Below are 26209 nucleotides of genomic sequence, written 5' to 3' on the forward strand. Positions count from 1 at the left end.
GGGCACCGGCTGGCTTAGTCAGTTGAGCATCTGACTTTGGCTCCGGTCATGATCTTGCAGTCCGTGAGTTTAAGACCCTCTTCGGGCTCTGTGCTGACAGCTCACAGAGCCTGGAGCCCACTTCGGATTCTGTGTCTCCCTTCCTCTTTGCTCCCCCTCCCCCCACCCCCGCTTGTTCTCTCTCTCTCTCTCGCTCTCTCTCTTGCTCTTGCTCTCTCTCAAAAATAAGTAAATAAACATTAAAAAAATAAAAAAATAGGGGCGCCTGGGTGGCGCAGTCGGTTAAGCGTCCGACTTTAGCCAGGTCACGATCTCGCGGTCCGCGAGTTCGAGCCCCGCGTCGGGCTCTGGGCTGATGGCTCAGAGCCTGGAGCCTGTTTCCGATTCTGTGTCTCCCTCTCTCTCTGCCCCTCCCCCGTTCATGCTCTGTCTCTCTCTGTCCCAAAAATAAATAAACGTTGAAAAAAAAAAAATAAAAAAAAATAAAAAAATAAAAAAATAAAAAAATAAATAAAGGCTTGGACAAATATTTACTTATAATGTGATTCTTCAAACAGTGAAACAGTGCAAGTAATCTAAATGTCATGGTCATGAACTAATCAAGTATCCAAATAATTTAAAATGACCATCATTTAAAAAAAATTTTTTTTAATGTTTTATTTATTTTTGAGACAGGGAGAGAAAGAGCATGAACAGGGGAGGGTCAGAGAGAGGGAGACACAGAATCTGAAACAGGCTCCAGGCTCTGAGCTGTCAGCACAGAGCCCGACGCGGGGCTCGAACTCACGGACCGCAAGATCATGACCTGAGCCGAAGTCGGCTGCTTAACCGACTGAGCCACCCAGGTGCCCCTGAAATGACCATCAATTAAAAAGCATATTTATGAAAAATACTTTGGCAGCCTGGGAAAATGCTCATGAAATGATGTTGTCAAGGAAAAAGATTATAAAATTACTACTATGATTCCTTAAAAAATTATTCTTATAAAAACACATGCCATATTATCTCCAGCCAGTGTCAAGGTGGAAGATTCGAATTTTAATTTTATACTTTTCTCTATTTTCTGCAAAGAACAGGTACTCGTAAAACAGACAGTGTTAGACAAAAGATTTACCAAAAACTAAAGGCTTTTAGAAAACTAGTAGTTTCTGACAGCTGTTATCTGAATTCTCTTGGTACCCTGAAAACCAGATTGCTACAGGTACCATGTGGCAAAGTTGTGCACAATTACAGGCATACACTCAAATATGGTCACATGTTCGTTTATTGAGGAAACTGTGAGGCTAGCTACAGATCAGCTCTGTTCACTTGATGACTTTTCATGATGTCAGACAAGACTCTGAAGGCCACAGGCCATGAAGTTACCCAATTACTTTCCCATATTTTGTTCAGAAACACAAAAATCAAATGCCAAGAAATGTTCGACTCTGAAAATTGCCCTCATTTTAAAAAAGTTTTTTTGTTTTATTTTTTCAAAAGGTGATAATTAAGGGTCAGGAGTGGCATGGAGGAAGGACAAAAACGGAACCTGGAAAAGGCGAATATTTTTTGCTAGATTTCATTTTCAAAGTTTCAAGTCTTTTCAATTTTTTTTTTTATTTTTTGCAGCGAAAAAGGAATCAATACTTTTCATTCCACTCTTGTCAACTTTAGCCAAAGCCTTCTGAGCTGCGGTCATTTTGTTATTTTTCTGTTAAGGAAAATAAGAGAACAATTGTTACAAATGTAACGTTTATGAATCATACATGCAAATCAAACAAGACCACGCATGTCTCAAGGTTCATTAAGAGAAGTATTTGCTGGTAACGTGCTTCATAAGGGAATGATAATTTTTTTTTTAAAGTTCTGATTTCTATTCAGAATTCAGACCTAAGACACAAAATACGTTAAAAGAACCAGGACACAAAACGGCCGCCTTCTAAGGAGGGGAATGTTGCAACCAATGGTTTACTTTAGGGGAATAATTCTGGAGGGTGTTTTCAGTGCAATAACACCAACAAAGGAACTGACATAGGCTGCGGTTGTCAGAGGAGGAATTACAGCCTGGTATTACAGCACGATGAATAATTCACAACAATTTACTGTTGGAGTTTATTCATAGGCTCTCCGGGAAACCAAGGCCAACACTATAATATTCAAAAGATAACCTGTACTGCAGAGCATCCCGGACCAGCAGGACCACTGCCCTGGGATTCCTCCAACTAAGAACTTTTCAAAAAGCTGACTCCAAGTGACTCTGCCTTTTAAATTTCTATCTCTTTATGGTCACTGTTTGTTTTGTTTTGGTTTGTTTTGGTTTGTTGCCACATCCTGGAACGAGCACTAACAGGAGGTAAATAGTAGCCGAGTTTCCTTCAGTGCATCATAACTTCTCAGCAGAAGCATACGCGATGGGAAGCAGCGAAGGAAAAAAATTCCTGTGTCTCCCTGTGAACTGTGAGATAGTCATTGACAGAGAACCTTTTAAGGGCACGGTGTCTGATCCCTGAAATCTTGCTTCTCACATTCTGTACTTATATTTTGGAAGGCTTATTTTCTCACGGGATGGTGAAAAGTGGCAGTCTCTTCGAGACAAGTTATCCCGTGTCTTTAACAGACAGCCGGGTCCAGCCCCTCATTTCCCTGGGGCGGTGCCCAAATAGATACAAGAGAAAGCAGCAGTTCCAAGGGTGGGGCAGAAGCAGTTCTCACAGAGAATGCCAAAACCCGCCCTGCTTACAGAAGCCATTGAGGTGACCAGCTATCTTGCCAGATCTCAACCTGGATTTTCCCCTGACGTCACATGCCCAGATGAATTACGTATAGATCAAAGAAAAAAATTATAAAAAAAACATTAAGCTCTAAGGTGGGGGGGTTAAATGTTAAAATCCAAGTGGAAGTTAATTTATCTTGGATTGGGCAAGGTCTTTTTAAGCATAAAAATAATGAGAAAATCACAAGAAGAAACAATTCCTATTATTTAATCCTCAGAAAAACTTAAAGCTGTTAAAAAATCAAATGAAAAGGATAAACACAGATTAGAAAATTATTTGTACCCTATTTCATATTAGTAATTATGGTCCTCGTCATAAGTTCCGGGAAGCTTCCAGGCAGTAGAGTTGACAAAAAATGACCTGTGGAGGCCCCTCTCTTTGTGCCCCCCTACTCTTAATATAGAGCAAAGGGTAGGCACACTCTTGCTAAGCATATTGCCTTCGTGCCTCACAAGTCTTCTTGACTTGACATATCTATTGTCATTCACAATTTTGAATTACTGAGTCGCAGAAATGCAAGTTAATAATTCTTCATGGTTAATACTGTAAAATCACCATCAAGCATGTAATTGTTCCTACGTGTCCTCATGCAGGATCACCTACGGGATCCAAGAATATGCCACTACAGCTGGACACACATACCTTTTCAGTCTTCCAATCTTTCCTGTTAAACTTAGTGTAATCTTCTTTTGCTTCTACAGGCTCATCAGATAACTTTACTTTCTGCAATGTTAGAGCAGTAAAGTGGTATAAAATGTCACCTCGACACATCACTCCATTTTTAAGAAAACAACAGGGCCAATCTGGACCCACATCAAGGCCAAATGGAACAACAGACCCGGCAAAGGGCTTTACTTTGCATTTTGCCAGTTGTCTGGGGAATGAAGCCACACGTCCCTTCTGAAAAGCAGCCTTGGTGATGGGGGGATATGATCAGGTGAGCCCACGACCCAGCCCCTTGGGCAGTCTAGTGGTACTGATCACATGTTTTGTATGTACCAGGACCAGGAAGCATCTAGGTGACTGCTGACTTCCAGGACAGTCTAACGGGGTGAAGGCAGGCACAGGGGTCCAAGACAAGAATTTCCTTTAAGGGGGCCAGGTGTCCAGCCAGAACCCCCACTGCATTCACCACCTGGGCTGGTGTAACGTCCACTGAGGAAGAAGGCACACCATGATTCTGTTGTTACCATTTTTGTATAGCTTCATGTTCTTACCTCCTTTCAACTGAACTCTCTCAGTTTGTCCACACAAGGACAACCTTGCAAAGCATGAAGCCAGCATAAGGAAGCACAGAGAGACTAAACAAATAATCAAGGCCACCTAGCAGAGGACAAGGGCTGGGATCTCCATTTCTTAACAAGTGCTCTTTCCATGAGGCCCGGTGCAACCAAGCCCACCTCTACCTCATATTTTCACCATCCACATGAGCCTCGTGCACCAAGGAATGGGAGAATCTTGTCAAGAGCTAGACTGTGGCCTTAATGGTCCCATTATAGAAGGAATCGTGACACATTTACTATGTAAAAGGCACACAACAGGGCAGGTAAGTCTTGATGATTAACACAGAGAACTGCACAGTGACCACAACCTGGTCTTCTATAGGTCTTTGGGTTCTTTGTGGAGACACTGGGTTGACAAGCTCTAACGTGACTCTTCCCTGGGAAATGCAGATTTGTTCCCGGCTTCCCTCTTCATATCCCAGCTTTTGCTAAACAAAGAACTGCAGGGCTAGGGCTAAAAGATACCCTGGCACATGAATAAGGGGTTAAAACAACAGGTCTTGAAATACTTCATTCTAAACAAGGGCGGGGGGTGGGGGGGAGAGCGCTTCTGGGAATCTATAACATTATGTGACACTCAAAAAAAAAAAAAACAGGGGCATCCTGGAAATCTATAAGGCAAAACCTTCTCTTGGGCACACCACAATCTATGAAGGGAACCTTCAAAAGAAAAAGACTAGCTTATCATGAATGAACTACCTACCAGAAAAGTATGTATACAAGGAACTTAAGAATACATGTTTCTACTTAAATTAAGATCAGTAAGGGGTATTTAGGTGATGCATATTTTTACTAGAAAAGTCTCTTCAGCCAGGAGTGGAACTCGCAGGGAATAACGATGAAGGCTCGGATGCAAACTGCAAAAAGCTTAACGTTATAAGGTGGTTTGCTTTCCTTCTCTGTGGCGAAATGTTCTACAGATGTCATTATAAACCCTTGGGCGTATTTACTTTTCACTGAAAAGGAAGTCAAATGAAAAATGTTCAAGGTAAAGGTTAAGATGAAAAGTGCTTCTTCACAAATATAAAATGTTTCGTAAGATGACTGACTTGCCCAGGTGTTTTAATGGCTCACTGCTAAGCAAGACACCAGTTGTCAGTGCTCACAATAACAGAAATTGATTGTGGAAGGCTCTGCCTGGAATTTTCTTGTGTTATTCACAGCTCACGTTGAATACCCTTGAAAGAGCCATAGTTGTTACACTCACTTGAATGTTTGTTATTTAAAAGACCAAATCACTATAGGTTTGGAGGGATGTTTCAGAAGAAATAGAAAAGGGCTCAGAAAGACAGTAACACAGGGTATGCCTAAGCGGGTACAGTTCTGGAAAGAGAGGGGGCAAACAGAAGAGTACCACAGGGATTCATGCTAGGATGGTCTGATTCTTACAAATGAGCTGCAAGAAGGAGCTCAGGAGCGTCTCCAACCTACTGACTGCATTCGGCTCTGCCAGCTGCCAGCGATAAATTCAAAGGATGGAAGGGGGCGACGGGTGGAAGCAGGGCTTCAATACAGGCAAACATGTGATAGTAAGAAAATAATGCGAAACATATTAAGGATGACAGGCTTCGTGCCATCATTACGGACAGATACAAAGATACCTAATAGCCACTGGAACGTATTTCCTGAAAACGGTCAACTCTATTACTGTAAAAATCAATCAAATCCTGGACGCAGACAAGAAAGCTAGCAGAAGACATTACCCTAAGCCTGTTTAAGCCGTGGTACATCATCCAGTGCAATTCACACTCTGCACGCCGGAGCCCCAGGAAGACACAATAGACCGGGAGACCTCAAAAAGCAACTAAACAATCCAGGAGATGAGGCTGAGATTTAGGGGAAACAGGACTGGGAGATCTAAATCAGGGCTTGGCAAACGGCCCACAGGCCAAGCCCTGCCGGCCGCCTGTTTTTATAAATGAAGTTTGGCTGGAACACGGCCGCCCGCCTTCGTTTATGAATCGTCTGTGGCTGTCTCTGTGCTACCACAGCAGGGCTGAGCAGTTGTGACACAAACCAGCTGCTTCGTGAAGCCTCAAGTATTCACTCTCTGGCCTTTGCAGAGTAAGTCTGCTGACCTCCGATCTAAATCATAAATGATGAATGACATCACAAATGATTTACATTTTGGAAATTAAAATAGGAAAACAGAAAACCGGGTTAAAAGCAAACGTATGAAATGCATTACCCCGGATGCTATCAGAGGCCAAAAGCTTCAAGAACAGGCTTCGATCTGTTCACAAGTGATCTCTAAGTTACTACGGAAGACGGATATTTGGGAGAAAGATGCTTAGGTTTTGGAAGGAGAGATATGAGAGAGAAACGGATATGCCCATCTCCTTAGTTACAGGAAGGCAATCATGTCTCTGTCCCCTAGAGCTACTTACTGTCAGCGATTAACTACCAGACTGGAAGAAGTGTGGGTCTGACCTAGAATGACCTTAGCAACTGACCTCTGCCCAGTGCTATTCCTCCAGAGAAAAGGACGCCCCTCCTCGGACGATCTGCTGAAAATGGCCCATAGCTACTACTGATGCACTTTAACAGGACATGATACAAAACAAACAAACAAAAACGACCCCGAGTATGTTGGCCATCGTGAAGGCCGGGAAGACAGAAAGTGCTTTAACATCCATGACGTGTCCACTGTACATTCTCAGGGCATCCATTATTCTGTTGGCAGGAGAATGGCCTCACTGACAAGCTGATGCATGTGTTTATTTCCCTGTCTCTGAGCAGCGCTCGCTTGTCTGAGATCAGGCCTGGACTGAGGGACGCCACAGTGTGCCATCAGGTGTGGTTCATGGCTGCCTTCTCTACTCTCTGTATCTGGGAGACAAAAACAAGCTGCAGCCCACGGAGCAGGGGAGCGGTGGGTGGCGGTCGGAGAACAGCTGGAAGAGGAAGGGTTTTGTGCAACACAAAAGTTGCGTTGATCATTTCAAGCGGAGGAAAAAAAAAAGTTTGGCTATCTCTGTTCAAAGGATTCTCTGTGTTACAAAAATCATGCTCTGCTCACCTCTGTGCCAGTAACAATTAGATCTGGCAAAGTGAGTTTAAGTTATACATGGAGTCTTCCTGATGATTAATAAAGTTAATTACAGGATCTGGCTGACTCAAGAAGATTTCGTCACGTATCTATAAGACTTTTACGTAGGTATCTGGCTAAAACCAGCTCTTATCTGGTTTTCACAGCACTTTATCATTCAGGTAAAATCTACAAAAATAAAAAATACCGATGGACAGCTCATTACAATCTTTAATCCATACAACATCAGTCCATGCAAGGTGGATTTAGAAAGCTTTAAGATGGGGGTGCCTGGGTGGCTTAGTCGGTTAAGCATCCGACTCTTATCTCGGCTCAGGTCACCATCTCACAGTTTGTGACTTTGAGCCCCATGTCGGGCTCTGCACTGATGGCTCAGAGCCTGCTTAGGATTCTCTCTCTCCCTCTCTCTCTCTGCCCCTCCCCTGCTTGTGCTCTCTCCCTCTCAAAATAAATAAACTTAAAAAAAAAAAAAGCTTTCAAATGTACTAGAACAAACTAAACTTATGTGGTAAAAATGAAATATTTTTCCAAGTGCCCCAAAGATAGCTTAGTCACAGCTCCTTACCTTTGATGGAGGGTTTGGCAATGAAGCTGAAGGTTCTGGAAGCCTAAGGAGTGAAAAATAAGAATCATAGTCATTGTTTTTCATAGACAAGCAAACAGAGAGTCTGGGACAGCTTAGGACTTACAAGTCCCACTTTTAGGGAATAGCTTCACCTCCATGTATCTGACTGTACAACTGCCTCAGTGAAAGGAATGAAATTTCTCTAAATGAAGAAATCTTCATTTTCCTTGTAGTGAAACTGTCTGAACTAAAAAACAAAATTAGAACTCATTGTTGAAATGGAATTGCTTTACTTTAGTCTCTAGAAATTTGCATTCTGGCGTTGTAGGATTTTTTTTCTTCAAAAACGAATGCAGCACATATATGAAATTGAAAATTATTTTAATTGTTGACAAAAAGTCACACAAACTTTACTTTTCTTCAATTAAAGAGAAGTTTAATTGACCTATCTTTCTCCCCAAATCTTCAAACACTTCAGGGTAAAGAAAAGAATCTAAAAAATAATGGGAGTACAGAGACATAGGTCTCTAATGAGACAAACAGGCACTGAGAAACCCAGGGGAATATTAAACAGAAAGATAGGGTTATTGATTGAAAGCAGGCTTTGCAAACACTTTAACTACACTAGAAACCAGTTCCCACTTTTTTTTTTTTTAAGTTTATTTTTGAGAGAGATGGCGACAGCGTGAGTTGGGGAGGAGCAGAGAGTGAGGGAGAGAGAGAGAGACAGAGAGAGAGAATCCCAAGCAGACTCTGTGCCACAGCACAGAGCCCGATGCATGAGATCATGACCAGAGCTGAAACCAAGAGTTGGGTGGATGCCTAACCGACTGAGCCACCCAGGCGCCCCCACTGATTGTTTTTTAAAGTAGGACCTAAGTAATTTGCTAAAAACAGCAACTATGCATCTGTTAAGAAGTCGCTTTATGTTTATGTATCAGAGGAGAAAGCTACTAGAAGAATCAGGGAAAGCTATTATCACACCCATAAAATCTTAACAATAGTCACTAAAATCTAGAAAATAAACACATTCTTTTCAGCCTAAGGTAAAGTCTTTATAGTATATTAAATATCTTTATGAAGGACATAACACAAATCAGGTCCTTCTTAAACCCGTTTTCTGCCCTCTGACACAGATTGTGTTTCATCCTTTCAGCTTCAAGTGCTGGGCAAAATGAAGGTATTTGGTGAGTATCCAATGATGGTAAATATGGTACAAAGCTTTTACATGTAGCTTTCAAGAATATTCCACATGCCATCTCTTCTTTCCTTCTAACCTTTATTTCTCTTAAAATCATCACAAAGAACCAAATTAGTTAAGTGTAACTGGGGATCAATTTTAATACTGTTTACCCTCTAAAATCATACCAATCCAAAAATCCAGTCCTAACATTCACAAGTTTCCGCAATCAGTATCCACCAAATCAATTTGTTCCAATCCACCAGTGTCCACTAAAAATTACCTTTAAACCACACGGTCCAGGAGGTAAGTCGAGAATACTCTCTTATCAAAAATAGTGATGTGATGTGATGTGATGTGATGAGCCATAAAGGACCTATTGCTGGGAGACCAGGAAGCACCGAGGTATTTCCTAATTACGACTGAAGAGGAATGATACTTACTTTAAATATTTACACAGGTCGTCACTGAGTTCTCTAGGGATGTAATCAGATACCAGACCATGGGCATAACAAATATAATCCTCTGAAAGAAACAGAATGGAGAGTGAAAGAAAAAAAAAATTAGTAACAATTATGATAGTTTTACAACCAAATTGACCAGAGTTAAAATTCTGGCTCTAGCTGGCCTTAGAGACTCATTTAAGCTCACAGCCTCAGTTTCGTCATTTGTTCTTTTTTTATTTAAAAAATAATTTTTTTTTTCTTAACGTTTATTTATTTTTGAGACAGAGAGAGACAGAGCACGAGCGGGGAAGGGTCAGAGAGAGAGACACGCAGAATCCGAAGCAGGCTCCAGGCTCCGAGCTGTCAGCACAGAGCCCGGCACAGGGCTCGAACTCACGGACCCCGAGATCATGACCTGAGCCGAAGTCGGACACTCAACCGACTGAGCCACCCAGGCGCCCCTGTTTTTATATATTTTAATAGTCGCTATGGTCTGTGGTATGTGAATGCTGTGACTTCAAGGTAGAAAAATTAGGCATAACAAAGAGGGGCCGATCTTTTTCATCATCTTTTTCTTTTTATTATTTTTTAAATGTTTATTTTACTTTTGAAAGAGAGACAGAGATAGAGCACAAGTGGGGAGGGACAGAGAGAGAGAGAGAGAGAGAGGGAGACACAGAATCCAAAGCAGGCTCCAGGCTCCGAACTGTCTGCACACGGCCCGACGCGGGGCTCGAACCCATGGACCGCGAGATCGTGACCTGAGCCGAAGTTGGACGCCCAACTGAATTCAGAGACAGAAGTCTACTAGCTATGACAGGTGACGCTGGATAAGTCATCTCCTTCTCTGATACCATGAGTCTTCACTTTTAAAATGAGGTCTATCTAATGTCTAACATCCCTTCTCCTACTTAAAAAAAAAAAATCTGGGGTCCATCCATCCATTTGCCTCAATCCCTTCTCTTTTGTTTAAGCCAGTCAAAACCAGTGATAGCTGGTAAACTCAGTAAACTCAGCTCAGCAGAGCTGTCCACCATTTCCTGAATGCCTGGAGCCTGCTAACATCTACATGTGTAAGGTGTTTTAAGGTAGATTTCTGCAAATCAAGGACTGCCTGAGTTACCTTCAATCACAAACAGATCCCTGGTCCTAGTTTTAATTTTTTTACACTTGATCTTAGCCAAAAGGCTGAGAAGCGATAGTTTTAATTTTTTTAATGATGAAATTCTGATGCTTTGGAGTGGTATGCCTGTCTAGAACAGGGGAACGTTGAATTGGAGTTTAAACTCAGAATAAGTTTTTTTCTTTTTTAATGTTTATCTATTTATTTTGAGAGAGAGTGAGTGCAGGGGAGGGGCAAAACCAGGCAGGTTTTGCGTTGTCAGCACGGAGCCTGACGCGGGGCTCCGTCTCATGAACCGTGAGATCATGACCTGAGCTGAAATCAAGAATGGGATGCTTAACCGACCTGAGATCATGACCTGAGCTGAAATCAAGAACTGGGCGCCCCCAGAATAATTTCTGTCCCACAGTTGAGAATGTTAATTGTATTATACAGCTGTTTTTATTCAACTATACGTACAAAAATAAGGGGACAGTACACTGGAAAAAGCAAAAGAATGTACCTTAAGAATCTAAAAGAAAAAAGTTGCCAAGGGCATCAATTTGCATCGAAGATCAAAATATTAAGATCCATGTAGGACATACACTTCTGGAGACCAAGATGCAAACAGAAGCAGCCCGCTGGAAGCCTAGGGACACACAGCAGTATGACGGAAAGGGGAAGCGTGTGGGCCCCAGAGTCAGGCAGGCTCGGCTTCACCACTTACTGGCTGTGTGGCCTTGGGTGCAGCCTCCAGACTCTCATTGTAAAGTGAGGCTTCAGCGGAGTGTTAGCTGGGATACTGTGTGTATACTGGCAAATGAGCCAAGGGCTTAGCACACAACATGATCTCAACGAGTGACGGCCAGAGTTGTTAGGGTGGCCATTACTGTTTTTGCAAAATAAGTACTTGCCGAAGGAATTATTTAGGCATCGATTAGTGACAGCAGCGATCTATGGTAGAAATACCACTTGGTTCTGAAACGAAACGCACACTGCCACAAGATCGATGAGAACACATGAACACGAATGCGAAGCTTCTGGGACATCAGGATTTTAAAGTCATAAGGCAGGCATTTGTAAATCAGCAACTTACTCCAGGCAAAAGTAATTTCTGATAAAGTGATTTACTGGGGTGCCTGGGTGGCTCAGTTGGGTGAGCGTCAGACTCTTGATTTTGGTTCAGATCATGATCTCATACTTCTTGAGATCGAGCCCTGCATCAGGCTCCACACTGAGTGTGGAGCCTGCTTAAGATTCTTTCTCTCTCTCCTTCTGCCCCCTCCCCCACTCATGCTCATTTTCTCTCTCTCTCTCTCTCTCTCTCTCTCAAATTAAAAATAAATAAATAAATACATACATAATATTAACAAAACTGATTTCCTTACCTTCCTTGTCACTGGAAGCCTGGTCACCAGAGAAAAATGCAGTTGCCTGTACCCGGGCACTGACATTTACATGATTGGTTTTTAAGGCTGCCACAATCTGATTAACCTATAAAGTAACCAAAAGGGAAACATCAGGGTATTTCCAAGGAACTTTAGAGATCCACAACCTTCCAGATGATCCTCGATCCATTTAAGACCCAGGAAGAAGTAACTGAGGACCTAGAAATGTCTTGACCAGATACCAGAAGATGAGAGAGAGATGCACATTTGGACAGGAGTTGAGCAACAGCGGCAGCATTTGGGGATGATGTCAAAACATGGACCTCTAAATGCCTACGCAGTATGACAGCACTGCCTCCGGAGTCAGGCTACTTGGCTGTGCTCTGTGACCATGGACTACTTACTTAACCTCTCTGTGCCTCTATCTAATGGGGACAAAAATAGTACCTAATGCACAGTATTGTGGTGAGGCTTAAATGAGTTCATATATGTAAAGCCTTTAGAAAAGAGCCTGGCACAAAGTTTATATGCAATAATTTTTTTTCTAAATGGAATAAATCATATAAATATCTCACTTCCTAGGAATTTAAGAAAAGAAACACAATTGATAAATATACATGTGAATTTGCGATTCACATCATCATCACTTGCTAACAACAAAACCTAAATGCCGAGACCCTGCTCAGCACTCACCCTTATTTTTCACCTACTACTAATGCAAATGAAAACTGAACCATGGGGGCACTTGTAAAATCCTTCCACTATTTTGTTTAGTAGGAGCCTGATTAATTCCGCAAGGTTCACTTCCATGTTTCCGGGTTCCCCGTGTGCCCAGTAACATGGTATGACAAGTGTGTTTTCCACATATAAGACAGAAGAGAATCTTCAGAATCAGTACTATACTGAACTTGAAAAACTCTGTCATCAGTAGACCTAGACTGGTGAGATTCTTAATCAGTATGAAAGTCCACAATATTCTTAGACCAGTGGCTTTCAAAAGAGTTTGTTTCTACTACACCTACAGTAAGCAATACCCAGCAACCCAGTACTTCAACACATATATATGCTTCATAGAACCATACTTAATACTTGCCCTTACTCTGTGCTACATTGTAATACATCCTATCCTATCCTATCCCATCCCATCCCACCCCAATCCCATTCCATTCAAGAGAAATACTGGTTGTGACCCACAGAATCTATTTGAAAACCATTGCCCCAGACCTGAGATTAGTTCTGGGATGTTAGGATCACTAAGTTCCCTCCAGCATCCGGATGCTGAAGGTGAAACACACTTCCCCTAGGCCTGAATCCCGTCTGCCTCAGCCCCCTGCCTCGCTGTGTGAGCAAAAGCAACCTCTGAGACAGGGACTGAAAGCAGTAAGTGCGTGTCATGCCTGGTATTATCTGGCTTGTAAGACTCAAATATCCATCACCAAATGGTGGGAACTTCTTTCATTCAGGGGTGAGGATCATGGGAAATGGGGATGTAGGTCAAAGGAAAACATGGAGCTAAACCCAGAGATACATGAGTTAGGGAGGATGAAGAGTATTTGGGTATCTCTATACAGTTTCTGTATTTTAGCTGGATAAACAACATGGCCCTTTAGATTCACACTTACCTCCTTCTGTAAATATTTTTTAAAAGGAGCATTAAAACTTTCTGCTGTAAGGTACTGGAGGCGTACTCTACCTTTTTTTCCAGCCACTTTATCGTCTTCTCCTTGCTGTACTTGTAATATTTCTTTTTGTCTATTTCTGGATTAAAGAGAAAAACAAAACAAAACAGAAGCGTGGATTAAGCAAAAAAAAAATAGACTCATAAGGTTATATCGTATACAAGATATGTATGTAACATCCACAATAATTTAAAAATGTTTTGTAACAGTTTATATTCTTAAAAAAGTCAATCTCTAAGCCTGAGAACATACTTGAGAAGTTAAAAAATCATCGCAAGCCAGAACTTGGGTGACTCAGGTTTCATCCAACCGTTAAATGAATGGGAATTTAAGAAAATCATCAAATTATACTAATAGTTCTCATCCCAAAGAGAAATTTCTTTCTTGTCTTTTTATTGCACCTATAGGAGACAATAGATGTTAACTAAACGTATTGTGGGGATCATTTCATAATATATGTAAGTCAAGCCATTATGCTGTACATCTTAAACTTATAAGGTGATGTGTGTCAACTACTTCTCAGTAAAACTGGAAAAAAGGTTACCAACAAATCTGTAGAAAATCTGTGATTTTTAAAACTCAGCAAATGAACATGCCAAGCAACCTTCATTTGTCGACATAAATTTAAGCTTACCTCAGTGTTTTCAATGAAAGACTTCTTTTCTTCCTTTTTTTAAAAAATTTTTTTAATGTTTATTTATTTTTTTTCATGTTCATTTATCTTTGAGAGACAGAGAGAGACACAGACAGAGTGTCAGAGGGGGAGGAACAGAGAGAGGGGTAGACACAGAATCTAAAGCAGGCTCCAGGCTCTGAGCTGTCAGCACAGAGCCCGACGCGGGGCTTGAACTCACAAACCGTGAGATGACGATCTGAGCCAAAGTCAGATGCTTAACCAACTGAGCCACCCAGGAGCCCCGAAAGACTTCTTTTCTAAAATAAAAATGGAAATCCCAAGAAAGAAAACAAAAACTAAAAGGAGATGCATATGAAGTGTGTTGCAAACATTCAGGGAAAAAAAAAAATCTCCTTAACTACTTAGTACTGTCCTGGTGGGATTAGTGAGAAGGAAGAAAAGATATGCCTATCTTTGAACACATCACCAGTCTAACCATAGCTATTCAGGGGAATTTAGATTTATGATAGGCTTGACTTGGCCTGTAATGGGGGATAAAAGGTTCCCCTCTTGGAAGTTATACTCCCCCCCCCCCTTACAATCCACCCAGCTTTGCATACTGTGACCTGAGCTGTTAGTTCCTTGGTAACACTTCATTCATGGAGTTTCTTGCTTTCTGTGCAGTCAGCAGAGGCGGGGCTTGCACTCCCAGCCTCCTGCCCAGTGCAGGAGTTATCTTGGGGACCCTTCAATATCCTAAGGCCAGATGCAGACTTGCCCCATGTGATGTTGCTAGCCATGCAGAATGACAATTTCTCTTTCTTCCATAATCATCGTGGGAAGTGGAAATGCTTAGGGAGGGATCGTTTCCTGCAGTCTGTTAAATTGCTTGCATTCCTGGGACGGCTTAGATGGGAGAGGGGCTGGCCTCAGCACCTGTAGTCTTCCTCCCCATTGCAGCCTGTGGTTGTTCATGTTGTAGGCAACAGGAGGCATGATGGAGCACGGGCTGGGCCTTTGCATCCATCCCCTCGGCGTGTGTCACTGGCGTAATGAAAAGGAGACCGCCGCAAGTGGCACTGTCAGGAGTCCGAGAATTCCAAGGGGCAAAGTCTGTCATGCTGGAGCCAGGACCACCGGGGCCAACAGTCTGCTGTGGAACCGGGCGAGGCTGGACTCAACTTCCCTGGAGACAGTGTCCTACCCATGTGCAAGAGTAAGGGGCATTCTGAGAGCATACAGCAATCACTTAATAAATGTATGCTGCTGCATGGGTTAAAACTTCTAAAGAAGCTCTGGTCACTGCCCGAGACAAATCTCCAGAGAAGCTCAGCGTGCAGGTCTCTCCTAAGAAATCCCACCTTGACTCGGCTGCTCACTTCTCTCTGGCCTCCACCTCCGCATTTCCTGCAAGAACATTCCACAATCTGCCACAGTTTCCTTCCTCTCTCCCACTCCCTGAGCCCCTTGTAGGCCCTTCCTTAATACTCTACCAGAAGAAGCGGAGACCACAGGCTCTGAGCCATACTGCCTGGGTTCCGACCCACCCAGGGCACAGTGTCACCTATTATGTGACATGATCCACACAAAGCCAATAGCACAGCACCTGGCATGTAACAAATACTTAATATTACTTTAAAAAAAGATTAAATGACAGCTTGTTAATGATAACAGCATCAGAAACAAATATACAGTCAAGCCTTTGTAAGTTCTTTATATACATTTCTCATTGAATGTTCAGAATGGATCTCAGGTCAAAACCATTGTTTGTCCCTACCTTCCTAGACTGGGTTAGAGTGCAGTTAACTAGATTGTCCAAAGTCACTGAGCTAGTAAGCAGAGGCACCAGATTCCTACTCCAGATGACTTCAGAGCTGTGGATCTGATACTCATTTTATTGAGATCAATTAGGTCTTCACCCTTCTCAGTACTTCTGACCTTGTCCTTTGTGGGAAAAACTCCTCCATGGTTCTAGGTTCTACAAAAATTTTCCTCTTGGTTCTTCTGTCTTTGATGACTTTTCCTCTGATTCTTTCCTGGCTCTGCTTCCCCCTGCTCCAAGGCTAACTATACCTTTCTCTGCAGGGGGGTCGGGGGGGAGGAGTTGATTTTGTTTCAGACTAAACAAATCCAATCAGGAAGTCCAAAGGCTTGAGCTGAGGCTCTGTATCTAAAGACAGTTCAGCTTCCTCCCAAACCATCCTCCTGGTCAACCAGGCTTGAATCTCAAAGCCATTACTCACTCCTGCCTTGCTTCCCACATTCTATCACTGGATTCCAGCATTACCTTGTGGGAGCTGTGGGGTAGGATAAACAAAACAAAACAAAACAAAACAAAACAAAACAAAACAAAACACACTGTATCAGAAATGAGGAGGCTTAGCTTCTTGTGCTGGATCAGTAACTACTTTAGTTTTTTAAAAATCACCTTTATTTAGGAATAATGTGCATATGGTTGATACACCCATTTTAAGTGTACAAGTTGAGGAGTTTGGCCAAATGTATACATATGGTCACGTAACTGTCACCCCAAAATGTTCTCTTGAGCCGTTCTGTAGTCAATGCTTTTACACCTACCCAGACTTCAGGTAACCACTGATCTGCCGTCATTAGAGTTTAGTTTTTGCTTGATTCTAGAATTTCACGGAAATGGAATCATACAGTAAGTATATTTTTGTAATCATCTTCTTTTGCTGCACATAATTTCTGCGAGATTCACCCATTGTGTTGCAGCTAGGAATAGTTCCTTCCTTTGTATTATGGAGTAGTATCCTGTGTATGGATATCCTACATTTTGTTTACGCACTCACCAACCGAAGGGCATTCGATTTTTTCCAGTTTGGGGCTATTTTGAAAAAGTTGCTATAAAAACAAAAAAGCTGCTCTGAACATCCTTGCACAAGTCTTTTTACATGGAGATATGTTTTTGTAAGGCTTGGGTAAATCTCTAGGATTAGAATTACTGAGTCATAAGAAATTGTTAAGTAGTTATATTATTTTATGCTTCCATCAACCAGGTAGGTGAGTTCCAGTTGTTCCTCAATTTATTTGATAATAAAAAGTTGTTCCTCTTTTTATTTCACACCACTCTGGTGAATGCTAATGACATTTCCTTGTGGTTTTAGTTTACATTTCCCTGGTGACTAATGATATTGAACATCTTTTCATGTGCCTATGGGCTATTTATAAATCTTCTTTTGCCAAGTGTCTGTTCAAATTTTTTGCTGCATTTTTACTAGGCTGTATATGTATATTAGTACTGCGTTAAGAGTTGATATTTGAGATACATGTCTTTTATCAGATGTGCCATGTAAACATGTTCTTTCAACTATGACTTCTCTTTTCTTTTTTCTTAATGGTATCTTTCAGAAAACAGGAGATATTAATTTTGATGAAATGTAATTTATGGTTACATTTACAATTTTTTTTTTATGGTTAGTGGGTTTGTGTCCTAAGAAATCCTCGCCTACCCCCAAGGTCACAAAGTTTCCTCTTAGAAGTTCAATAATTTTGATTTTTGCATTTAAGTTAGTGATCCATATTGAGTTAATTTTTCTGTATGACTGTGAGGTGAGGGTTAACATTGGTTTTTATATGAATATCCAGTTTTTCCAGATCATTTGTTGAAAAGACTGTCTTTTCTCCCATTATCTTGACACCACTGAAAAAAATTCAATTGACTATATAAGTGTGGGTCCGTTTCTAGATTCTCTATTCTGTTCCATTATCTATATATTTACTCTTAAACCACTACCACACTTTGGTTATTATAACTTTAGAGTAAGTCTTGACATCGGATTGTGTAGGTTCTACAACTTTGTTCTTCTTTTTTCAAAATTGTTCTGGATATTGCAGGTTTTTGCAAATTCATATAAATTCTAGAATCAGCTCATCAATTTCTACTCCCTGTCAAAAAAAACCTCATAGGCATTACATTAAATGTATAGATCAATTTGGAGAGAAGGAACATCTTAACGATATTGAGTCTTCAAATTCATGAAGATGGTATATCTCTCTATTTAATTCTTTAATTTCTCAGCAATATTTTACAATATCTAGTGAACTGGTCTTACACATACTGTGTTATATTTATTTCTAAAACTGCATGATCTTTGATAATATTATGAATGGTATGTTTTTATTCCATTGTATTATTTCTTCTTAAAGTATGGCAGAACTCGCCAATGAAGCTAGTTGGGCCTGGAGGAGTTTTTCTAGGAAGGTTTTAATTATAGATTTGTTTCTAATTAAACATTCCCAGGACAAGATGGTCACTAAAAAACATCCAGCTCGGATATCCCAGAATGCTACAAAAGGATCAAGTGCTAAACTACTGCTTAATTTTGAAATTATCAAATTTTGATAAGCAAGGGAGTTCAAAATATCCACGAAGGCTCACAATTATGAATTACCCACACTTATGAAAAATACCATAACATGTTTGCTCATGTCTTAAATTTAATATTTGCAAGAGTTGGTGAGTTAGATAATATGTGCACATGCTGGAAAGGTTTCTTTCCCTAATGTGTCTGGTGCCGATAAAACTGGTCTCAAACATCTGGAAAGATTGGGTTTACAAAATAAAGATGGAATAAAAGTGAGTCCACAATTAAATAACATGTTCAGCAATTGGGTAATCGGCTCACAATCTTGAATTTCCCTGATGCATTGTTGAACAAACTGCCTAGAGCACATTCTCACATCTACTTTCTCAATGTTTTCCATAACGGAGAAACTCATATGGTCTCTTTTTTTTTCCTGCCTCTTGGGGATAGAAACTTGGCAACTGAACTTGGGGTATTTTAATCAGGTAAGTTTTCCTGGCTCTTCCTGTTAATCACATCGGACAGCCCAGCGCAGCTCTGGCTTGCAATATGAAACAGTGTTACACTCAAGATGAAGTTCATAAGCCTTTATTAGGCCTTTCCTCTGTCATCCCTCCACTGAATGTGAGCTTCTTCGGCAAAAAATATACTGGGCCCCAGAGCTAGCAAACAGAGACACATCATTTCCTTCACTAACAAAGCAGGCGATGTTAACTAAGGTCACCACCATCATCATTTGGGATGCAAACAACCATGGCTGGGTTTACTCGGTAGGGACACAGGGACGGCAGGGACGACGCGAGCAGGGGGAGGTTCTCATAAACCTAGCAGGCTTAACCAGGTCTTTAATGCCATAGACTTTTGAGACAGCATCTGGAGTCTAATATCAAAACATCTGGCTGGGGAATGTGAGTGTTTCAGGTTTTGCTCTGTCTGCACAGCGCCTGGGGAAAGAAGGACATTAAAGATAATCAGCTCTCTTCTTTATCTTTGCTCCTTCTCATGGATATCACCTGACCACTCCCTAGCCGTCCTCTTTGTTACTTATTTTGAAAATCCTAGCAGTAAAACACAGAACAGAACCAAACACTAACTTATAAATGGACAGTAAGCCAAATTCAAACAAGCAACCAGTACCCAAGGCAATCACTAAAAAAGAGGGGAATGGGTACCTGAGAACGGAAGAAAGCTCATTGTTGGGATGAGAAACTTAGATGTCTTTTCCTTAAGTTATTGAAGTTCTCTGTCTTCTTTCCTATCTCTTTTTGCCTTTTAAGACGGGGTATACAAGATTTTTTGGATGTTTCTATTTTTACAGGAGACAGCAACTGACAATTCTAATGGAGTGTTCTGGAAGTGTTTTGCAGTTGCAAGAAGGAAAGGAAAGAGTTGCTGTCAGACACGGGTTCAAATCCTGATTCTACCACTTCTACCTCTGTGACTCTAGTCCAGTAACTTCAACTCTTTGAGCCTCTGTTCCTCATTTGTAAAAATGCAGGTTGTAATAATAGTGAAAGGAAATTACTGTAAGGATACCATAACATATGTAAAGCAGTAGGCACAGAAATGATACATCATAATTTCTCATTATAGCGTAGATAGATATTTTTATTGTTATCTGGTTACCCCCCTTCTACTTAAACCATTTGAATATAATTTAGCAATGGACCTTCAAAAGCACACGTGTATCAGTGTATATAGTACTTAAACATCAGCAAAGAATTTAAAATTTCTAATTTAGCAGCCTTAACGGTATGAACACTTATTGAGCACTTACTATATATCCAGTACTCTCTTGGCACTCAGTTACTTGTAGGACATGGCACATCTCTTTAAGGTAGATTCCAGACACTATTAATTCCAGACACATCTCTTTAAGGTAGATACCGGACACTATTAATTGCAATATTTAAATAATGTTCACATTCTGGTCATTCCTGGTCATTCAGTAATCTCAATGCTATAAAGCTAAGAGCAAAAAGCTTTATTTTGTGATTTAGAACAACTTTGCAGAGTAGTAAATACAATGTATGAGGGATACTCTCAACCCTTCAAACTCTTCATCTTACAAACCAAAGATGATGAAAAATTTGAATGATTTCTTCAAAACTATATAGTAAATACACTTCTAATTTTTCTTGCAAGCCATCAGATCCTGAGATCAGACTACCAGACTGTTCTTAAAAAAGTCTTTCCTCAAAAATATCTGAAGCAACTGTAACAAAATATTAACATTTGTTGATTATTGGGGTTGGGTACAAATAATATTTGCAGGTTTTTTTTCTTGAGTTTCTCCTGTATCTTTGATTTTTTTAATTAAAATAATTATTTTACCTGCCCATGTACTTTCATTTTCAAAGCAGATATAGTATCAGCCTATACATAAACCAGGTTTCTAAACATTCCAGGCCTCAAATTTTTCTTTCTGTCTCAGTGATATTAAGGCAAAACATAAAGTAATTCAGATTACATTTCATATACTAAAAGATGTATGAAATTCTCTAAAAGCCTTGACAGTTTCTTCATAATCAAATTCTTCCCCTAAAGAACTGCATTCTGTAAATCTTAAAATAATGGAAGGCTTAAAAGCAACACCAAAAATTTTAAGAACAAATACAAAAAAAGGAAATAGTAGGATCTCTTATTTTTCACCCTCAAAAAGGCCTCTTCATCAAAATACACATAAGCAATCTCACATTACTTATTTCACCCCTAATCCAGAACACAAATATGTGAAATATTTTCTTTACATCAGTTCTGAATACAAGGACAGCATACTGAGTCAGACGTCTTTTTCCAGGAAGATCCAAAGGGAAAGGCATCGTATTTTGAAGTTTATTTAGAGCTGGTCAAACAAGAGAAGTGTAGGGCACGTACTTTCTATTGCAGTAGAACTTCCAATGATCAGGCGATGTCGAGGACAGAAAGAGATGACGACAGGAGTTCAGATAATGACTCAGTAAATGGTCACAAGTTCAGCACACAAGAAGGAAGGAATGAGAGAGAGAGAAGATCTTGCTTTGAAATGCAGGCTGTAAGCTAACAAATGCCAGTGTGTTAACGTTGCTTCTGAATTTGGGTTTCTGGGTTTGGGTTTAAGGTAATTGTTCTTTATTCAGCTAATGTAAGAATCTGGGACAATGAATTAATTGCATTTTCAATTTCCGGTAACTTGGCAAAATTAAAATGACTTGTAATTATTCGTCACTACTTAAGCTTTCAGAAATGGCTATTTGTCATCCACAAAACGATGGACATCTTCTCCGAGCTCAGCATCAGGGAATGTCTTTAACGGGCCTGTTTTACTAAAACCTTGGTGCCACACACCATATCCAGAATGGAGCCCTGGGCCTGGCCACATGTGAATTTAGCAGAACCTAAAATGTGAAATGCAGTCAGTAAGGTTCTCCCCTCTCCCGCAGTAAGCTTACACTTCTTGGAACCACTGCTACTTTGGTCTCAGATCCGTCATAGTTGCCAAACCGACCGTGACCCCGAACAACCACAGCTCATCAGCCTGTTGTTTTGGTTCCCACGCTATATTTCCATGTTAACCCTGAAACTACCTGGATGACTTTTTTGAGACACTGACACTAAGGCTGTAGTGTTTCTAACTTATCAGCTTATCGACTCACTTCCCCCTCTCAGAATTCAAATGAAGAGTATCTGCTACTCATCTCTTCTTTACCCCCAGCCTGCTCCTCTCACCTGTGTCTCCAGGACGCCAACCTCACTGCGGGTCAGGGCACAACTCTACAGTCATCCTTGACTCCTCCTTCTCCTTGACTACTGCCCAACACTAAATGAGGCCGGTTTTCCCTTTCGGTGCTGCTTTCTGCAGGTGCTAAGCTCAGGCCACCACCATTCCTGCCGAGACCGCTGCGGCAGCCTCCATGGACCTGGACTTGGCTTCTCTAGCACGTTTTCCACGTTATAGCTCTGCCCTGCTCCAACTCTGCCGACACTCCACTACCACGAGGTAGAGTCAGACACATACAAGACCCTTCACCATGTGAGCCCTTGCCCTACATCCTACCCCATTCCTTCCTTACCAACCTAAATGCATCCCAGGCATCCTATACGCTGGCTACCCTGAACCCCTTGGAGCTTCCTAAACATGACACTTTCCCATATATTGATGCCCCTGTCATGCTGCTATTCTTTGAGCTCCACTTAGAGCTCTAAGAGCACTTCAGGGATCCATTTAGAGGTCATTTCCCCCAGGAGAGCAACACAATACCCAACTTTCTGCACTCCCTACCTGCCCGGGTATGAATCTGTCCTGTGCATCCCCAGAAAACCGAGAGTTCACTTCTGTGACTCCTTGCTGTCATTGCCCTACTTGCATTTGTCCCCAGAAGACTCAACGCTTAATGAGAGAAAGGGTGATGTCTTATTTATAACTAGCTTAGAGTCTAACCCTAGTGCTCAACATATGCTTCTTAGTTGGCCCTCAATAAACACTTCTTGATTCGGTGAAGGTATAGATTTTATGTAATTTTACAAGTGAGAAATCCAAGGCAGAAAGTAGGCAAGAAACCTAACTAAAGTCACAGACTAGTTAAAAGAAGGACTGAGACCAAAGCCCAACCTTCACGATTCCTGGCCCTGTAGGAGACAGGCCACTGTATTCCACTGGTTGGAATTTCACAGGCTGAACAATCCAGTAGAATAGAGGACCAGTACTGACAAGGGGAAGCAAGTCTGAATGTCGGCCTCCCCATGACCAAACTAGAACAAGTATTACATTCGGTGGGACGGACGCCCAGCCTTTCCGGCAGCCAAAGCCTCATTTCAAAGGCCACGTACTATACCTTTCTCTTCTGTCACATGTTGAAGTAACTTCTCAAGTTCAGGAAGTTTCAGCAACAAGATGCAATTTGGGAACATGTCATCCACCACGACTTGATCTAGGGGCTGGAACTTGCCCTGAAAAAAGACTTTATTCGGTCAGAATGTAGGCACTCCAGTCGGCCAGCTCACACATAAAAAAGAGGAAAAGATACATCATCTTGTAACTGAACCTTTAAACTAAGTTCAAAGCCACTGGTTCCACCTAAGGAACCCCTACACTGGGACTGGTGCCAGAACGGACTCTCAGCTCCCTTCAGCAAGCTCTTGAAAGCACTGGGGTTCCAAGCAGCATACTACCCACATCAAAGGCATAGCCACTGGATAAAACAGGGGAGCAAAATTCTGAAAAAAATGCGAGAAGCCACGGAAGCTTGTGAAGATGGCAGATATTACCTGGGGCCGTTCCGACCCATTCGACATGAAGAAGAACCAGCTGAGTGAACAGAGCAGGAGTCCTGACCACCACTCGGGAATAAGCCCAGATCATGCCCGGAGCAAACTGCTTCGCTCCCTATCCTTACTCCAGGTTGAAGAAAGAAATCCCACAGCAAGAAGAAAATTATCAAAATGAATCCACTCCTGCCAGAGCTGTCTGAAGTACTTCCGAATGCAGACCATAATAAAAGAAAAGACAGCCGGATGGATGAGTACAGAGAAGGTGCATGCATATTAAATCAGGCTCATCCATATATGTGTATAAGGCCTGGTAGCCAATGGGCCAGAAGGCAGAACATAGAATTCAGAACATTCTTCTTCTCAGTCAGGTTTATTTTTATTTAACTGTACAGGGGCATGGAGGGGTGAAGTCTGTCTAAATGATTAGTTCCCTGACTTAACGATACCAGACTTTATAAAAAATGTATTCTTTTGCCCGTGTCCCACTTTTAGCTCGCTATGCTTTTCTGTTTTAGTGACAACTCCATTTGAAGACAGAAAAACTGATCATCTTTCTTTCTGCAAATGCAGCTTTCTTTGGTTTTGAGATGAAATCTCATTCATTCAGCAGCACATGTGAAAGCTTGTCATACTTTCTCTTAGGTCAACAAGTGGCAAGAAGTGCCTCAATTTAAATGCTATCTTTTTCCTTCAGATAGTAAGAATACTCCTGGGATTTTCCAAGTCTTACTTTCACTTACTTACTTAATTTTACTTTCATTCTGTGCCTTCTGAACCAGCCACAGCACACTCAGGACTTCCAAACGGCCAGGGTGAGGGTTAATCCCGCACCCCCCGCCGGTGGTCTTAAGGGGACATAGGGAAACATCACCACTACATAGGAGGGAGACACTTTAAATGTGCATCATTATAGGTACTAAGGCTGGTTAGTGGCTTTCTCTTAGACTTCTACCTTAATCTATATCCCATGATCAACCAATACCTTAAATATTTAGCAATTTAAAAAAATATTCTAATTATATACAATGGACTGCCACACAGTTATGATATAATAATTTCATAATTAACTAACGTTTTATTCTCATTTTCTTTACCATACATGCCCCAAAGGGAAATGTAATGGCAACTTGCTTTGAATATAAAGTTAACAACAGTTGGGACAGCTAGAAAAAAGAATTTTCCTGATGTTAAATCTCAGGATTAAAAAAGACTAGGTCTGGGGTGCCTGGGTGGCTCAGTCGGTTAAGCGTCTGACTCTTGATTTTGGCTCAAGTCTTGATCTCATAGTCCATGTGCTGACAGCACAGAGCCTACTTAGAATTATCTTTCTGCCCCCACTCCCCAAAAGAAAGAAATAAACTTAAAAAAAAAAAAGACTAGGTCAACATTTTAATTTTATTTCTTTTAAGTTTATTTATTTATTTTGAAAGAGAGAGAGAGAGTACAAGCAGGGGAGGTGCAGAGAGAGGGAGACAGAGAGTCCCAAACAGGCTCTGTACTGTCAGCACGGAGCCCCATGCAGGGCTTGAACTCGTGAACTGCAATATCACGACCTGAGCCGAAATCAAGAGTTGGACGCTCAACCAACTGAGCCACCCAGGCGCCATGGTCAACATTTTAAAAGTGCATACCGATATATTTTTTTTTAATTTTATTTTTTTTTCAATGTTTATTTATTTTTGGGACAGAGAGAGACAGAGCATGAATGGGGGAGGGGCAGAGAGAGAGGGAGACACAGAATCGGAAACGGGCTCCAGGCTCTGAGCCATCAGCCCAGAGCCTGACGTGGGGCTCGAACTCACGGACCGCGAGATCGTGACCTGGCTGAAGTCGGACGCTTAACCGACTGCGCCACCCAGGCGCCCCCCGATATTTTTTAACTAAACAGGAAAAGACCATGTCTAAAATGCAGGGAAGGAAATACCTAAATGTCTCATGAGTTATTTTATAGGACATTTCAAGTATTTCAGAAGAGGAAGTAAGACGGCTTACAATGAAAGCCAAGCACCACTTTGAGCAGGATTTCTGCTTCATTTTGTGCCATTCTGAACCAGCCACAGCACACTCAGGACTCACAGATGGCCAAGGTGAGAGTTAATTCACCCCAGTCATGGTCTTAGGGAAACATCACTACAACATGGTGGGGAGGCACTTTAAATGTGCATCATTACAGGTACTGGTTCATGGCCTTCTCTCTGTTAATGTATCTTAGAAAGCAAATGGGAGCCAATGGAAGTTTTCAGCTTCCTCCCTGAATACTACTAGGGCCTTCGTGGTGGTGACCAGAACCATTTCTGTTTGTTAGAGATATAAGACTTACTTGCCTCACTGCTTACATGCCTTAAATAGACTGGCTCCATGATAATGAGCACCATGAATAAAGTAAGGAATACAACTTCACTAATCCACACTAAAGGACAGAGGATGTAGGAAAGGAGGAGAACAAAAGAAGTTAAGCTGCATCAGGAGAAAGCAGGACTTGAGAAGTTTGAAATCAGTTTTATTACTTTCAGTTTTTATGGCAAATTAAACTGACACACCTACAATATGGAAGTTTTGGAAATTTGGTCTAA

General features: G+C 41.3%; 1 protein-coding gene across 7 annotated transcripts in view; it reads right to left on the reverse strand.

Annotated features, from left to right (window-relative positions):
- Positions 1 to 26209, reverse strand: part of RNASEH2B (ribonuclease H2 subunit B) — a 69890-nt gene that overhangs the window by 9425 nt on the left and 34256 nt on the right. For 5 of the 7 annotated variants that reach the window (XM_047079289.1, XM_047079305.1, XM_047079313.1 and 2 more), the window contains 7 exons: positions 23201 to 23315; positions 13460 to 13524; positions 11767 to 11872; positions 9274 to 9355; positions 7651 to 7693; positions 3396 to 3476; positions 1247 to 1690 (listed from right to left, as the gene is read on the reverse strand). In XM_047079289.1, coding sequence (XP_046935245.1) covers positions 1583 to 1690; positions 3396 to 3476; positions 7651 to 7693; positions 9274 to 9355; positions 11767 to 11872; positions 13460 to 13524; positions 23201 to 23315 — 600 coding nt within the window. In that variant the 3' untranslated portion in view covers positions 1247 to 1582. Of the gene's footprint in view, positions 1 to 1246; positions 1691 to 3395; positions 3477 to 7650; positions 7694 to 9273; positions 9356 to 11766; positions 11873 to 13459; positions 13525 to 23200; positions 23316 to 26209 lie in introns of those variants that run through there. The other 2 variants (XM_047079297.1, XM_047079327.1) reach the window with 2 other exon arrangements.

The sequence above is a fragment of the Lynx rufus genome, unplaced genomic scaffold, assembly GCF_022079265.1.
Source record: "Lynx rufus isolate CCGP_SWC_20201006 ecotype Redwood Valley unplaced genomic scaffold, mLynRuf1.p SCAF_1, whole genome shotgun sequence".
Taxonomy (NCBI): domain Eukaryota; kingdom Metazoa; phylum Chordata; class Mammalia; order Carnivora; family Felidae; genus Lynx; species Lynx rufus.